Source organism: Lethenteron reissneri, chromosome 51 (genome assembly GCF_015708825.2).
Source record: "Lethenteron reissneri isolate LAM-NWPU_2019-01 chromosome 51, ASM1570882v1, whole genome shotgun sequence".
NCBI lineage: Eukaryota > Metazoa > Chordata > Hyperoartia > Petromyzontiformes > Petromyzontidae > Lethenteron > Lethenteron reissneri.
Genome location: NC_083829.1, coordinates 7,684,726 through 7,702,261, shown reverse-complemented (window position 1 = coordinate 7,702,261; position 17,536 = coordinate 7,684,726). Strand labels below are relative to the sequence as shown.

The window sequence follows — 17,536 nt, the reverse complement described above, 5'->3', positions numbered from 1 at the left end:
AAACATAGAACAGCCACTCTTGACTCCTCCAAAGTGGTAGCTATTTTGTGGACTGCGAGAAAGGGATGATGGGCTGAGTCAACCTTCCCCCCCCCCACCTCCCCAAGCAGGCTTTGAACTCTAAACCTCACGATCGCTGAGACTGCCGCTTGCTCTGACAGATTCACGACTACCGTACCGCACCTTACGCAATATAGCCAACTAAGTTACAGACGCAATTTGAACAATTGGATGAAACTGGAAGCATCTTCTGCAAAGTTCTTGAAGAATGTCGCGAACGTTAACCCACAGACTAACAGCGGCAGTGATTCATCCGATACATCTCTGGACCACGTTTCGACAGCGTCCCACCAACAGAGATCGTACACGCGTGTGCACACAGATCGTACGCAGATCGTACACACGTGTACACAGATCTCACACGTGTGTACACATCTCGTACACACGTGTGCACAGATCTCGCACACGTGTGTACACGGTGTACACATCTCGTACACACGTGTGCACAGATCTCGCACACGTGTGTACACGGTGTACACATCTCGTACACACGTGTGCGCAGATCTCGCACGTGTGTACACAGATCGTACACAAGTGTACACAGATCTCGCGCACGTGTGTACACGGTGTACACATCTCGTACACGTGTGCACAGACTTCGCACGTGTGTACACGGTGTACACATCTCATACACACGTGTGCACAGACCTCGCACGTGTGTACACGGTGTACACACGTGTACACAGACCTCGCACACGTGTGTACACGGTGTACACACACATCTCGTATACACGTGTATACATGGTGTACACATCTCGTACACACGTGTATACACGGTGTACACATCTCGTACACACGTGTATACACGTTGTACACATCTCGTACACACGTGTACACAGATCTCGCACACGTGTATACATGGTGTACACATCTCGTACACACGTGTGCACAGATCTCGCACACGTGTGTACACATCTCGTACACACGTGTGCACAGATCTCGCACACGTGTGTACACATCTCGTACACACGTGTACACAAATCTCGCACACGTGTGTACACAGATCGTACACACGTGTGCACAGATCTCGCACACGTGTGTACACAGATCGTACACACGTGTACACAGATCTCGCACACGTGTGTACACATCTCGTACACACGTGTGCACAGATCTCGCACACGTGTGTACACGGTGTACACATCTCGTACACACGTGTACACAGATCTCGCACACGTGTGTACACGGTGTACACATCTCGTACACACGTGTGCACAGATCTCGCACACGTGTGTACACGGTGTACACATCTCGTACACACGTGTGCACAGATCTCGCACACGTGTGTACACGGTGTACACATCTCGTACACACGTGTACACAGATGTCGCACACGTGTGTACACAGATCGTACACACGTGTACACAGATCTCGCACACGTGTGTACACATCTCGTACACACGTGTGCACAGATCTCGCACACGTGTGTACACGGTGTACACATCTCGTACACACGTGTACACAGATCTCGCACACGTGTGTACACGGTGTACACATCTCGTACACACGTGTGCACAGATCTCGCACACGTGTGTACACGGTGTACACATCTCGTACACACGTGTGCACAGATCTCGCACACGTGTGTACACGGTGTACACATCTCGTACACACGTGTACACAGATCTCGCACACGTGTGTACACTGTGTACACATCTCGTACACACGTGTGCACAGATCTCGCACGTGTGTACACGGTGTACACGTCTCGTACACAAGTGTGCACAGACCTCGCACACGTGTGTACACGTGTGTACACATCTCGTACACACGTATGCACAGACCTCGCACGTGATGCGCGTGCCCACTGGATCTCGTTCGCCTCGCCGCACTCCTCACCGAGGACACGGCGGTGGGGTCGTCACCGAAGCGAATCGTCGAGGGGTCTCGGCTGACCCTCACGCGTTGCCTTTTCGCATCCGCTCCGTGCCACGGGTCACTCGCGGCCGGCTGGAGTGATCCGTCGGCTCGATGACCCCACGCGCGGCCAAAGACCGTCGCTTTTGCTCGGGCCTAGATTCAACTTTATCCTTCGACCGTCAAACCAACCATATCATCAGCTCATGTAACTTTCACCTGAAGGCTCTTAGACACATACGTCCTCTCATCTCTACTGAAATTGCCAACACTTTGGCATGTTGCATAGTTGGGTCTCGCCTTGACTATTGTAACTCCGTCCTAGTCCGGACCTCCGCTGGCAACCTAAAGAAACTTCAAAGACTACAAAATAACCTAGCACGCGTCGTCATTGCCCACACTCATCCCCGCCTCGACTCACTAGCTTGTCTCCGTGCTCTCAACTGGCTCGCCATCGCCAGTAGGGTCACATACAAGACCCGCCTGCCTCTGCCACAATGCCTTCATATCCGCCTGCCCGCCGTACCTTTCTTCATTATTGACAACTTGCAGCTCCGCACACGGCAGATGCCTGCGCAGCGCGACTCACGACCTCCTCTCGATACCAAGATCCAGGATGGTCATGTCTACGCGCCGCTTCTCGGTGGCAGCCCCAACAGTCTGGAACGATATCCCTCTGCACATTCGCAGCATCACCTCAATCGCCTCCTTCAAGAGACACTTAAAAACTCACCTCTACAATCATGCTTTTGAGCGACTCTGAGCTTGGCTCCGCGCCTCTGAGTTGCGGCCACTACGTCTGCAAAATTGCGCGCGTTACAAATTGAACTATTATTATTATCAAGACGGCAGCTGCCAAGGCCGACATCGCAAGAGGCTTCAGAAAAAAGCCCCCTCCCCCCCGCCGCCGCCGCTTCTTCAAGTTCAAGTTCATTGATTAGGTAGAGCCCTGTGAGCCATTCGGCTCTTGAATCGGGTGCAACCGCAACAAACAAAAAACAAAAACATGAACAAGAAACATCTTAAAGTGAATATGTGACTGAGTGCAAACAGAAAATCCAAGAAAAGACAGTAAAATATTGCAGAAAAGGCACCGTACACAAAAATGTGCAAAAATCCCAGTGGGATGCAAGTCAAACAACAACAACAACCACAAGACAACTTAGATTAAGGCCATCAGTCTAACTCTGTACTACAACAAACAAACATGACCAAACCAAAAAACTGATCGAAAATCACCAAAATAAAGCCATCAAAGCAATGAAACAGTGGTCATAGGAACTGTGACCGAATTTTCACAATAATCGACCCGCTGTTGATCTCCAGAAAGCGAACAACTTTGCCGACGACGACCTCGCCCGCCGATCAGAAGCAGGAGACCGCAAAGTCCTTCCTCGAGTCACTCCAAGACTAAGGTGGAGCAACGCGGCCCAGGGGTTTTGGACTTCTTAGGGCAACGAGACGCCTGGCGCAACCCTCGCCGGGCTGCTGGGATCGATGTCCTCAGAGCCAGCCCTGAGGACATCGCTGGACGGGGCAATTGAGCGGCTGTCATCGACCATAAATCCCCCCTTCCCACACCACTAAAACAAACAAAGATCCCCCCTTGCAGCCTTAACAGACTGTAGGGGCATGTGCTGTTAGCGAGCAGCTATGAAGGCCGGGAGGTGTGTGGCCAGCACCACGCCCGGCCACCTTTGTCTCCCTAGTGGCGATGTTTACACACCGCACCAGGTACTCATTTGAGACTGAGTCGACCTAGGGGAGGCCCAGGGCCGGTTCAGATAATCGTCACTGATGTTGGCCGTGAGCGGGAATCGAACCCGGGTCGCCAGGTTTGTAGCGCAGCGTAGCGCTAACCACTACACCACCGCTCCCCACACCACCACCACATACTCACTCACACACCACCAGCATGTACTCACACTCACTCACACACGGCGCGTCTTGCACTCTTCTGCCGTCAGAGCCGAGGAACCGGAGCCGAACCCGGACCCGTCCCTGGCCTGGCACGTGCAACAGCTCCACAGGTGAGAGCCCGTGCCGGATTAAAGCGAGTTGCGGGGCCTGTAGCACATGTTAGAAAGAGGCACTGATTTATTTTAAAAAAAACGTAATTATGAAAACACAAATGTTTTACTTGCACAGTAAAGTAATTGTATGTTTTCATTTGCTACCTACAGCCAGATAATACAAATCTCTAACCTTCAACACCCAGTCGTTCATAACAGTTGAAGGCGGTATAGTACTATAGTAATAGAGCAAGTGCAGAAATCACTGAGCCGGAATTGATAGCTTGAACGCATTTAGCGCGGGACCCGTAGCATATGTCGCTACTTTTGCTCCTGAGATAATCCGGCACTGGTGAGACCCCCCTCACCCGAGCACGTGACATTCCTCACCACCCCCCACGCACCCACACACGTGACCGTTCTCACCTGCACGCACGCAACGACCCGTGTGGCTGTCCGCGCGCAAAGGATTCTGGGGGCGGCTGCCGCGCGGCAGTTCCTGAACCCGCTGGAAGAGGAGGAGTGGGGGGCTGCTGGGAGGGGGGCCGCCCTGGAGCGAGTGATGGAGGAGGCGCGGGCATCGTCACGTGAGTGAGCGGAGGGGTCACCACACCACTGGGGGGGGGTAGGGGGGGGCACCCAGCCCATTAGACCAGGGGTCGTTAACCAAAATAACAAGAATAGGCTTTTTTTTATTCGGTAAATATTTCAAGAGTCACAATGCACTGCGTGGTGAATACGAGACCGTAATCCTTATACTGGTAGGAACCCCTTGGTTCCACCAGCCCACACGGGATTATTGTGTCCGTCCGTCCGTCGTGCATCAAAAAATGGGAGGGGTGGGGCTGGGTGGAGAGGGGAGGGTGGGGAGGGGCTGGGTGGGGAGGAAGGGGGAGGGTGGGGAGTGGCTGGGTGGGGAGGGGAGGGTGGGGCTGGGTGGGGAGGGTGGGGCTGGGTGGGGAGGGGCTGGTCACCCCGTGGTGCCCTTATAAAACTCAACATTTAACCTACTCACGCCGGCTTGTGCCCGCCCTCACAGTCGGGTATATTTGTGGCATACACCACGCCGCCGTTGACCCTGGCCATTGACCGAGCAACCCAACGTTCCTACCAGCTCCCTCCGCAGGAGGAATGTGTTCATTTTTTTAAAACGTCACGAAGCAGTCCTTAAAGAGCCGCACGCGGCACCAGAGCCCCGAGGTTGCCGAGCCCTGCGTGAGACCGACAGCGACACCACGCGAGTGACGGGGGGTGCGTTGCTCTGCCCCCCCCCCAAACTCCGCAGGCTCCGGCAGGGTGGGGGCCCTCGAGGTGTGGAGTGCCCTGCGCACAGCATCCGCAGCCCGGCTCCGGGAGCTCTACGAGGAGCCCCCCACTGCCCCCCCCCCAACGCCCCCCGCAGAATCACAGGCGAAGAGCCACCTGGCCACCCCCCAAGGCAGGGGGATAGGTGAGGTCACGGGGTCACGCATCTCTCCACGGCTTAGTTTGCCCCCTCCCCCCAACCCTCGCTGTGGGTGCTAACGGGATGGTCACGTAATTGGCCAAAGAAATGTCGCGATCACTCACCCCCCCCCATACCGCCTCCCCGTGACCTGTGCCCCCCCTTCCCTCCTCTCCCCCAGGGCGACCTCTACAGGAAGGCAGGGGACACGAGGCTCGCACCCTCAAGGCCCCCCCCCCAACCCACTAAGATAGGGACCACCGCACGGGCCCCCCCCCCCTGCCGTCAAAGACAAACGCGGTCTTGAAATCAGTGACGCCGGCATTGACGCGCGAGAGATCCAGTCCCCTAGACAGCGCGTGTCCCTGTGTCCACAGCGTCGCCAGGGATCGCTCTGCGTTGTGTGATGCAAAGGTTTGCCTTGAACCAGAGGTCGCAACCGGGTACCCGATACCCGTACCCTACCCGATACCCGGCTACCGTACCCGGCCGTACCAGGGTCGCAATCGGGTACCCGTATCCGGCCGGGTACGGGTAGACCGTAAGTCACTGCTGAGTCACCGTTTGTCACTCATTTCCCAACGTCTTGTCTCTTCTCACAATTCAAGTTCCTAGAATCAACCCACCCGCGCCTGCAACATGGCTTCATCCCAGAGGTCGCAATCAGGTACCCGATACCCGTACCCTACCCGTACCCGGCTGGGTATGGGTAGGGTACGGGTACGGCCGGGTACGGGTACGGGTACGGGTACCCGTTTGCGACCCTGGTGCGGCCGGGTACGGGTAAGGAATCAAAACCCGTTTGCGACCTCTGCCTTGAACCAGGGACCCACGTCTCACATCTGGCCGCTCGCCAGCATTGCTTCAAACGAGCCTGACGAGACTCCGAATGTCAAAACCGCTCCAGGATTGTGCTCGCCTTGAACCAATCGGTGCCGCCGAAGTTTTCGCCCTCCCAAGAAAGGAAGCGCGGGTGTGTGGCTGATGGGATGTGTCAAGAATCCGTGGCGACGCATTTGCGCGGCCAGAGACGCGAGCATGATCGTCGGCTGTGGTCGTGTTTGGGTTTATTTTTTTTGTCGCGTGCATTGCGGAACAAAGTCCCAATTTCAAACACCCCGGGGGGGTGGGGGGGGGGGTCAAATCACGCGGCAGCACGACGGGCTCGGTCACCGGGCCCATCGCGACCTCCGCGGCCGCCCAACCCCCACAGCACGTGGCGGCCCAAACACGCGTCACAAAGAGCTCCAACGCGTCACCGCTACGTAGCACACTCTGCTGTGGGCGTGACGCGCGCGTGTACACGTGTCAGTGTGTGTGTGCGTACACGTGTCAGTGTGTGTGTCTTCGTTACAGGCTCGCAACCAGAGAGTTGAGAGTTTGAATCCCGGTTAGGAGGGGCTTGACTCGGCCCATCATTCCTCCGTCTGGGGTCGATAAAATTAGTACCACTCTGTACATGAGTACCACTCAACAGTTGATAGATAAACTCGTTCACCCCCGCCAGATTAAAGTGGAATTTCCACCATTGGCCCACGGCTGTAAACAGGAGAATAGCACCAATGCCTCTGAGGCCAGAGGACAGCCGAGATCCTGGTTCGAATCCAGGTTCCAGCTCCTGCCTGTGGTCTCAAGTGTAGCAACGAATTGACGGTCTAAGCCCAGTCAGCAGCGAATACCATCGAGACCCAGAGACTTACACAGAGACCCAGAAACTGAAATACACTTCTGTGTGATTAAACTGGGTTCTCAAGTTGCTGGTCTCAGCCCGGTCGCCAACGGCTGCACAGAAAACCTCGCGCGTAAAATGAATGTTTCACTTGATTTGGGCCAAATTCTGTCTCGAAGGATTAAAAATATTGTTTCGTCTCATCCAGCATTCAACCACCACACTGCGGGTCACAACAACGCACTCACCCATCCACCCACTCACCACGCTGCAGGTGACAACAACGCACTCACCCATCCACCCACTCACCACGCCGCGGGTCACAACAACGCACTCACCCATCCACCCGCTCACCACGCTGCAGGTCACAACAACACACTCACCCATCCACCCACTCACCACGCCGCGGGTCACAACAACGCACTCACCCATCCACCCACTCACCACGCTGCAGGTCACAACAACTCACTCACCCATCCACCCACTCACCACGCTGCAGGTCACAACAACACACTCACCCATCCACCCACTCACCACACTGCAGGTCACAACAACGCACTCACCCATCCACCCACTCACCACACTGCAGGTCACAACAACTCACTCACCCATCCACCCACTCACCACGCTGCAGGTCACAACAACGCACTCACCCATCCACCCACTCACCACACTGCAGGTCACAACAACTCACTCACCCATCCACCCACTCACCACGCTGCGGGTCACAACAACGCACTCACCCATCCACCCGCTCACCACGCTGCAGGTCACAACAACACACTCACCCATCCACCCACTCACCACGCCGCGGGTCACAACAACGCACTCACCCATCCACCCACTCACCACACTGCAGGTCACAACAACTCACTCACCCATCCACCCACTCACCACGCTGCGGGTCACAACAACGCACTCACCCACTCACCACGCTGCAGGTCACAACAACGCACTCACCCATCCACCCACTCACCACACTGCAGGTCACAACAACACACACCCATCCACCCACTCACCACGCTGCAGGTCACAACAACTCACTCACCCATCCACCCACTCACCACACTGAAGGTCAGCTCTCTTCTCACTCCGCTTTTCCCCTCTGCTTCTCTCTGTTGGGAGCGCGACACACCGGTGTGCCACTGCAGGTCACCTTCCTTCCCTCCGTTTTTCCCCCTCGCTCTGCTCCACTGTAAAATCCCCTCTCCGGTCAATCATCGTCGTCGTCTCTTTTCCGCCCAAGCTCTCAAAATTAATAACCGTCGCTCCATTCACGCAGCATGCTAGTAACCGTCATCCGTCACTCCTTTGACAATAGTGCTGTTTGTCACTGGCCGCTTTGACGCTACGGGCCTTGTGCTCAGCAAGCGTGTAAACGACAAGCGGGAGCCCCCATCTCCGCATCTCCGCGTGGAGACGGGGAGATGCGGCGACCCGGACACGCCGCCACCGCCCGGCGCGTGGCTTCGCGGCCGTCCACCGCTCCCGCACCGCCGAGCGTCGCTCGCCTCCCACGGGGAAGATTTATGCCTGGGGTTTCTTGGGGTCGGATCGCGTAGATAAAATGTGTGTCGTAAAACCCTGCTCCACCCGACACGGCTAAGCGTGGCCGATTGACGACTGCTACAGCAACACAGCGATGTGTTTTGGGAGTGCAACGCACCTTTGTGCCGCTCTCCCTGACCCCAAAATAGATTACTAATTGTAATATCAATCGCAAAAGCCGAACACACGAGTCACATCCATCGGATGCAGATCATGCCGCACGCGCCGGATGATTGGTGGGCTTGCCCCACGCACCGTGGAGACAGCTTTGGGTTGGTCGCGTGGTCACGCGGACCGGCAGTCGGGACACGCTCCCCCGGTTGTAACCAACATCGCGGTGCGTGGAGCGGAACCCCGGGGCGTGGGGAGGGGGTCACACAGGGGTCAGCAGGGGGTCCAGGCTGGGGGGAGGGGGGCCCTGCTAGAGCGTGGGGGCCCCCCAGCCGAGATTGTGGAGCGCGTGGAAGGTGGCGGCGAGAAGCGCCGTGCCCAGGAGGTCGCCCAGGGCGGTCAAGTATGGGATGGAGCAGCTGTCGGGGTCCGAGCCACGAGCCCAGAGCCAGGGTACAAGCCACGCGGCCACGCACAGCAGCACACACACCTGCGCACGTGCACACATACACGCGAGCGGGTGCAGGTGCTGTAGCAGAGGTGTAGAGAATATCACGAGAACGTATATATCTCTGCCAGGTCTCTGGGTTATTCTTCGTGCTTTCGGAGTCCCTTGACCCTTTGCTCACAACAATAAAGGGCCTTCACAGGTGGTGCATCTACCGGTCATCTCAATCAGCCAACCTGTGGCACCTGGGTCTGTACCGTGACCTAAAAGTGCACCGAGCCTGGCACAACAGCTTTGGTGACGCTTTCATAGGTCCTCGCTCAAAGCACTTGCCCCGACAGTCTGTTAATATTCAGGGCCTACCTTGGCTCCTCCCACCCTCAACCAGTATATATACAAATATTGTTTCTTGGAATTTCTCTCACTTGATACAGCTATCGTGCTGTGACGGTTCCACCTGAAGACGGAAGCTTGTGTTGCCTCCGAAACGTCGTGATTTTTATTTTATTTTTATTTTACTTTTATTAATTAAAAAATTTTTACCTACGTGACTTTACAGAAAAAACCTAAGAATATAGTCTGTTAAAAGCTACACGGAGGGGACCGTGGTCTGTATGCATCTCACCTGCAGCAACGCTGCCCCCAGGTAGAGGGGGATGAAGGCCAAGGGGGTGGGGCCGGGCCCCTGCAGGAACCGCACGGTGGCCATGACGGTCACATGACCCGGGACCACGAGGGAGAGCAGCACGCGGGCCGAGCAAGAGCTCACGCCTGCAACACAAAGACAAAACACTAATGTAATAAAGGTCTTTGAGGCGACGTCTGGAATCCGTCTTTTATTCAACTTGCATTACAGCTTTCCTTCACGCTGCTGACAGGCAGCGTGAGAGGGATAGATAGACACTGCCACGTGGCAACCCGGAGCCCCGCTCACGCGTGGCCCCCTTCCTCTCTTCGTTCCCGTTCTGACCCCGTGTCGTACGTCTCCACCCCTATTTAATACCCGGGTCACGTGGTACGTTTCCACCAATCCTCATTAGCCTCCATGGAATATTCCCGGCTCCCTCATAAGCTCCCGGGACCACGCCCCTGACTCATCTCCCCATTGGCTGTGGCCAAAGCCAGCAGAACCAGTCCTCTAATTACAGCTGTCACCTTTCCATTACGTCAGGGCCACGCCCCTAGGCTTCCCCCCATTGGCTGTAAACCAGGACCGGCAGAGCCAATCATCATGACGAGTTGTAATATGTCAGTGACCCGGATATATCCTCATATTACACTAATATCCCCCGTGGAGCCCACACGGGCTGCTGGGGCAAGTGCCGTTAGCGAGCACCATCTACGAAGGTCGGCGTGGCACACGAGGGGGTGGTGTGGCCGGAATCCATGCCCAGCCACCTTTGTCTTTCCGGTGGTGATATGTTTACACATCGGACCAGCGTTGAGTACTCGTTTAACACCGAGTCGACCTTGGGGAGGCCCAGGACCTGTTCAGATAATCGTCACCGATATTGGCTGTGTCCAGGAATTGAATTAACCACCACGCCACCGCTCCTTACACACACTCCTACACAAGACAAAGACCCCCTGTATAGCCTGTTGGGGCAAGTGCTGTTCGTGAGCACTTATGAAGGCCGTAATGGCACACGAGGAGGTGGGTGGCACCACGCCCGACAGCCTTTATCTCTCAAGGGGTGATGTTTACACACCGTACCAGGTACTCATTTCAGGCTGAGTCGACTTAGGGGAGGCCCAGGACACACACACACGCGTGCACACACACTTTATTACTCACACACCTAAACACACACACACCTGGACTTGGCACATGCATTTCCTGTGCCTAAGATACCATCGACAGGGCTACACTTGCTACACATGGTTGATGTGAAACTGGAGAACAGGTGAGTCCCGCCTGCGTACAGGTGAGAGTGCAGCGAGCAGGTGAGTCCCACCTGGGCCGCAAAAGGTGGCTCGGAGGCTGGGCCAGGTCCCCGCGGGGAGTCCAGGTGAATGGCCCAGGTGCAGGTGAGTTGAAATGCGACTCGCTTGCACGGCCACCAGGTTCCCTCCCACACCTGGGGGGGAGGGGGGGGAGGGGGGGAGGGGGGGGAGGGGGGGGGCGGTGGGGGTAGGTGGGGAAGGTGAGTTCCACAAGGGGAGATTGTTGTGGTGAGTGTCATCAAGATCCTGGGTGGGTGAGTGTTGAGTGGGTGGGCAGGGGTGGTTGGGGTGAGTGTTCAGTGGTGGAGAGAATTGTGGGTGAGGTTGTAGTGAGTGCCATGTAGGGCCCCCCCCCCCAGGAGGTGATTGCCATGTGGTCGAGGTGGGCGTGGGGTGAGCGCACTATGGAAAGGGTAGGGGGTGAGGAGTGAGGGTCCTCACCGTTGATGATGGGAGTGAAGACGGCCATCCCTGAGTATCCCGGGTTCGACACCGTTTTGTCTAAAATCAGTCCTCCCACACTGCAGCACAAACAGACTTAACAGACTGTTGGGGCGAGAACTTTTAGTGAGCAGCACCAATGAAGGCCGGCACGGCACACGAAGTGGCGAGTGGCCAGCACCACGCCCGGCTGCCCCCCACGCCCCTTACCTACTGATGGCCACTGCGGCCACGACGGGGGTCCAGCCGTGGTAGAGGACGTCGTGGGTCGTGGGACAGCGAGAGGCCAGCGCCACCCACAGCGGCGTCAGCAGTACCACGGCCAGGCACACCGCGCCCGGCAGCAGCCCAGCGTCTGGCCACCAACACCACCACCACCACGGGGACAGCCGGAGAGACACGCAGAGGAGGGTGGGGAGCAGGAGGAGGCCAGTGTCAGCGTTCGCCGGAAATCGGAGCTGTAAACGGTGAGATGGATCTCGGGGTTCGGCACAGAGCTCAAACAACTCCAGTTGCACGCAACACGCACACGTGTAGAGCGCACTCGGCCCTGTGGATTACGCAACAACCTTCAATAGTTCTAGAAGAAATGCATTGCGGTCCTTTCCATAGAAGCTGCATACTCGGTGTGTTTTTAGGCCTATGCGAGTTTATGAGTCTCGATCCGAGTCTGTTGGTCCGTGTGTGAGTGTATGGGTCTCTGTAAGTCTGCGGGTCTCGAGGTGAGTCCCCTGGTGACTCGGCTGAGACTCCACTTGAATCCCAGGGGACGGTTGAAACCCAGATTGGAACCCAGGTTTTCGGCCACCCGGCCTCCTCCGATTACACTGGTCAACACACTTTTTCTGGCATAAGGTATTCCAACGGTTTTAATGTAATTGTGGGGTGCCGATTCCAAATCCGGCATCAGTTTTTGTCTATCACATCAGGGAGATATCAAATATTGCATTTTCAATCAAAACCACAGAAAAAAAATATTAAATAAATGTGGATATCTACATAAAATGATATTATAAAATACAGCACCATACTTTAACACTAAAGCAGTCACCGACTCGCAACAACTTGCAATCATAAGTGACAGAGTTAATTTCGGGTAAAATCAATGAAATTGGGGTATGCCGAAAGCATAAAATGAGATGTGGTAGAGCAAATCTGAGATCAGATTTGGAGTCGGCACCCTGAAATTAGTCTAAAACAACTGCAAAAGTCCAGGCCAGAAAAAAAACAAATTTTTAGTTGACCAGTGTTATGATATGCGAGAAGGGTCAGGGTGACCCTGCGTGACCCGACATGAGCCGTGCGAGCCAGTACCGTGGTGCTGTAGAAAGGTGGCGGTGTGCGCGAGGAGGGTCAGGGTGACCAGGTCACCGAGGCTGGCCGCCACAGGGGTCGCCACGTTGTCCGGGTTGATGCCGGCGCGGCGCGAACTCACGATCACCGCCACGGTGAGCAGGCCTGGGTACCACCATCGTCACAATTAGTATTGTCAGCATCACTACGATCACCACCACCACAATTATCATCATCACCACCATCACAACCATCACTACCATTCCCATCACTACAATCATTACCATAATCGTCACCGTTAACATTTCCACCACCTCCACCGACACCAGCTCCAACACCACCCCCCTCCATCAGCTCCAAAGACTCTGCATAGCCTTAGCAGACTGTAGGGGCAAGTGCTGTTAGCGAGTAGCACGTATGAAGGCCGGCACGAGACATGAGGGAGTGGGTGGCCGGCACCACGCCCGGCCGCCTTTGTCTCCAAAGTGGCGATGTTTACACCCTGCACAAGGTACTCATTTGAGGCTGAGTCGACCTAGGCCCAGGACTGGTTCAGATCATTCTCACTGGTGTTGGCCATGAGCGGGAATCGAACCCGGTAAGCCAGGTTCGTATTGAAGTGTGCAAACCGCTACACTACCGCTCCACCATCACCACCTCCACCACCACCACCACCTCCACCACTACCACCACCACCACTACCACCACTACCACCACCACCACCTCCACAACCACCTCCACAACCACCTCCACAACCACCTCCACCTCGCTCGTACCGAGTGCGAGTGCCGCTGTGAAGGCCGTGCACATGCTGCTGGCGCAGAGGTGAGCGACACGGGCGGGGTCCGGCCAGGGGCCCCAGCCCCCCGCTGCCCCCGTGCCCCCCACTCCCCCGGTGCCCCCCATCCAGCCCAGCAGCACCGCGGAGAGTGCGGCCAGGAGGCCGACCACCGTGGCCTGCAGCTGACGGCCCCAGCACACGCGGCAATGACACACGGGCGGCAACTCCGAGACACATACGATTACGTGCGATTGACAATCCGGGTGGTGGGTTGACTCGGGCTCAAGCATGGACCCTCTGTGGTCGATAAAATGAGTACCACTTTGTAGGGAAGTCCTTAGGAACGTGGAAATTCCACCACTGGGTCAGGGCTGTAAACGGAGAGATGAGCATCAACGACTCCAATGCTCATATGAGCAGGAAATCGCTTTGGTTGCGACGTGAAACATGACGCGTGCGTGCGACACCTGGATGAGAGCAATGTTGGAGGTGATGAGAAGACGCTGCCCCGATCCATCCATCTCCCCCTTGTTCGCCTGGACCACGACAAAGACAGCGGAGAAGATCCCTGGGGTTGCGCACGCAGACTTTTGGGGCAAGTGCAGTTAGCGAGCACCGATGATGTACCGGCGGCGGGTGTGGCAAGTAGGACCACGCCGGGCCGCCTTTGTCTCTTGTGGTTGTTGTTGTTGTTTGACTTGCATCCCACTGGAATTTTTGCACACAGCGTTGGTGTACGGTGCTTTTTTCTGCAATATTTTGCTGTCTTTTCTTGGATTTTCTGTTTGCACTTAGTCACATATTCACTTTAAGATGTTTTTGTTTGTTGCGGTTGCACCCGATTCAAGAGCCGAATGGCTCACAGGGCTGTACCTAATACTTGAACTTGAACTTGTCTCCCCAGTGCTGATGTTTACACTCGCCGCACCAGGCGCGCGTAACTGTTGTTGACCGTGCGTGTGCACGTGTGCTTTGTTATTGTGGCGTGGCACAAGCGCCGTGGTGACGTGCCCGCCACCTAGTGGTGAACGACGGTGGTTGTTGTTGTTGTACACGTGTGTGTGTGTACACGTGTGTGTGTGTGCACGTATCTGTGTGTGTGTGTACACGTGTCTGTGTGTGTGTACACGTGTGTGTGTGTGTGTACACGCGGAGGGAGACTCACTGCCGTTGAGAGTCGCGAGGCGAGCGTCATCTCCAAGTTCCCCTTGAGTCCCAGCAGGGCGGGCACGAGGATGAACAACTCCGAGCGCTCGCGGAACACGGCCCAGTGCTGCCGATCACAACACGCGGGGTCCACGCGCCGTCACCCCCACGTCTAATGCACGTACAGCAGCACCCTCACCATTGCAACAAAGATCCCCCGTGTAGCCTTAACAGACTGTAGGGGCAAGAGGGGGTGGGTGGCCAACACCACGCCCGGCCGCCTTTGTCTCCCGAGTGACGATGTTTACACACCGTAGCAGGTACTCATTTGAGGCTGAGTCGACCTAGGGGAGCCCCCCTCACCACACCTCACCTGCACCACGCACTCAACTCACCTGTACACTCACCTGTACACTCACCCTCATCTGTACACTCACCCTCACCTTTACACTCACCTGCACCACGCACTCAACTCACCCTCACCTGTACAGTCACCTGTACACTCACCTGCACCACGCACTCAACTCACCCTCACATGTACACTCACCTGTACACTCACCCTCATCTGTACACTCACCCTCACCTTTACACTCACCTGCACCACGCACTCAACTCACCCTCACCTGTACACTCACCTGTACACTCACCTGTACACTCACCTGTACACTCACTCACCCTCACCTGTACATTCACTCACCCTCACCTGTATACTCATTCACACTCACCTGTACACTCACCTGTACACTCACCTGTACACTCACCTGTATACTCATTCACACTCACCTGTACACTCACCTGTATACTCATTCACACTCACCTGTACACTCACCCTCATTTTCATCGCCAGCAGCAGCGGCAACATCGTCGCCAGCATCAACACCTCAACCGTATCCCACCATCACCGTCAACAGTTAGCTCACCCTTACTACCACCTCACCATCACCTTCAGCAACATCATCATCATCAGCAACATCATCACCTTCAGCAACATCATCATCAGCCACATCAACATCATCAGCAACATCATCATCAGCAGCAACATCATCAGCAGCAGCAACATCATCAGCAGCAGCAACAACATCATTAGCAGCAGCAGCAACATCATCAGCATCATCAACATCATCAGCAGCATCAACATCATCATCAGCAGCCATACCTCCCCGCACCTGCACGTTGTCCAACACGGTACCGGCTCCGGCCGTGCCAAGCCCGGCGAGGAGAAAAGGAAGCACGACTTGCATGGCAATGGAGGCGGCTCCCTCCTCTACCCCCTTGCTCACGGGGGTCCCCTCGTCTGCCCGAGCCCCTCTCCCCACGGGGGTCCCCGTCTCCCCCCGGCGTCTGCGGGCCTCCAGCCTCGGTCTCGCCTGCGCGGCTTCCCCGGCGAGGGGCGACCTCACCCGGCTGAGGGGGTCCATGGCACCGGGGGTCTTCGCGGGGTCGGGTCCCCCTTTTATTTTTCTACGGCCGGATCGAGGGGGTTTAAACTCTTCCTCGGGAGGGGGGTGGGCACGCAGGAGGAGTGGCTCTGGCGCTGAGAGAGGATCTCTCACGCCCTCTGCTGGGCACTCTTACGCACTGGGGGTCACCACTTTACCAGTCCCTTTAAATTACCCCCCCATCCCCCAGGTCCGTTTAAACCCCCTTGCTCCTGTCAGGGCCCCGTTAGAGACCCCTACCGCTTCCAAATCTCGTAATCCCTCACAGGCCTCCCCCCTCTCTCCCTTGTGTGGATCCCGACGGGATCCCAGGTGGCCCTTTGTAGAAGCCCCGGGGCCGGTTTAGGGTCTTGACCGAGCAACGGGTCCCCTAAATAGCCACCAGCAGCCCCCCCCCCCCCCCCGTGTCTCGGGTTTCTCCTCCGAAGGCCCCCCTCTCCGATTACGGAGGAGCGGTGGCGGAGCGGTTAGCGCTACGAACCCGGCCACCCGGGCTCGATTCCCGCTCGCGGACACCAACACCCAGAGACGATTGTTTGATCCCGTCTCGGGATTCCCTCTAGGTCGACTCGGCCTCAAATGAGTACCCGGTGCGGTGTGTAACGCATCGTCGCTGGGGAGACAAAGGCGGTCTGGCGTGGTGCTGGCCACCACGCCAACTCACCACACTGCAGGTCACAACAACTCACTCACCCACCCACTCATCTACCCACCCACTCACCACACTGCAGGTCACAACAACTCACTCACCCACCCACTCATCTACCCACCCACTCACCACACTGCAGGTCACAACAACTCACTCACCCACCCACTCATCTAATCACCCACTCACCACACTGCAGGTCACAACAACTCACTCACCGACCCACTCATCTACCCACCCACTCACCACACTGCAGGTCACAACAACTCACTCACCTAGGCACTCATCTAACCACGCACTCACCACACTGCAAGTCACAACAACTCACTCACCTACCCACTCATCTAACCACCCACTCACCACACTGCAGGTCACAACAACTCACTCACCCACTCATCTAACCACGCACTCACCACACTGTAGGTCACAACAACTCACTCACTCATCTAACCACGCACTCACCACACTGCAGGTCACAACAACTCACTCATCTACCCACTCATCTAATCACCCACTCACCACACTGCAGGTCACAACAACTCACTCATCTACACTCATCTAACCACGCACTCACCACACTGCAGGTCACAACTCACTCACCCACTCACTCATCTAATCACGCACTCACCACACTGCAGGTCACAACAACTCACTCACCCACCCACTCATCTAACCACCCACTCACCACACTGCAGGT

General features: G+C 56.2%; 2 protein-coding genes across 2 annotated transcripts; one reads left to right on the top strand and one right to left on the bottom strand.

Moving 5' to 3' along the window:
• The first annotated feature begins 7,184 nt into the window (after positions 1-7,184).
• Positions 7,185-8,241, top strand: LOC133355474 (soluble scavenger receptor cysteine-rich domain-containing protein SSC5D-like). The gene is made up of 2 exons (XM_061572789.1): positions 7,185-7,946; positions 7,984-8,241. The coding sequence occupies exons 1-2, from the start codon at positions 7,185-7,187 to the stop codon at positions 8,239-8,241; spliced, it is 1,020 nt and encodes a 339-aa protein (XP_061428773.1).
• A 767-nt stretch (positions 8,242-9,008) lies between these two features.
• LOC133355449 (solute carrier family 41 member 1-like) lies at positions 9,009-16,315 on the bottom strand. The gene is made up of 10 exons (XM_061572757.1): positions 15,921-16,315; positions 14,774-14,881; positions 14,076-14,144; positions 13,604-13,790; positions 12,849-12,992; positions 11,745-11,889; positions 11,535-11,614; positions 11,105-11,227; positions 9,775-9,920; positions 9,009-9,191 (listed from the first exon to the last, which is right to left on the bottom strand). Exons 1-10 carry the CDS (start codon positions 16,170-16,172, stop codon positions 9,012-9,014), a joined length of 1,434 nt encoding a protein of 477 aa, XP_061428741.1. The 5' UTR covers positions 16,173-16,315; the 3' UTR covers positions 9,009-9,011.
• Between the last annotated feature and the right edge of the window lie 1,221 nt (positions 16,316-17,536).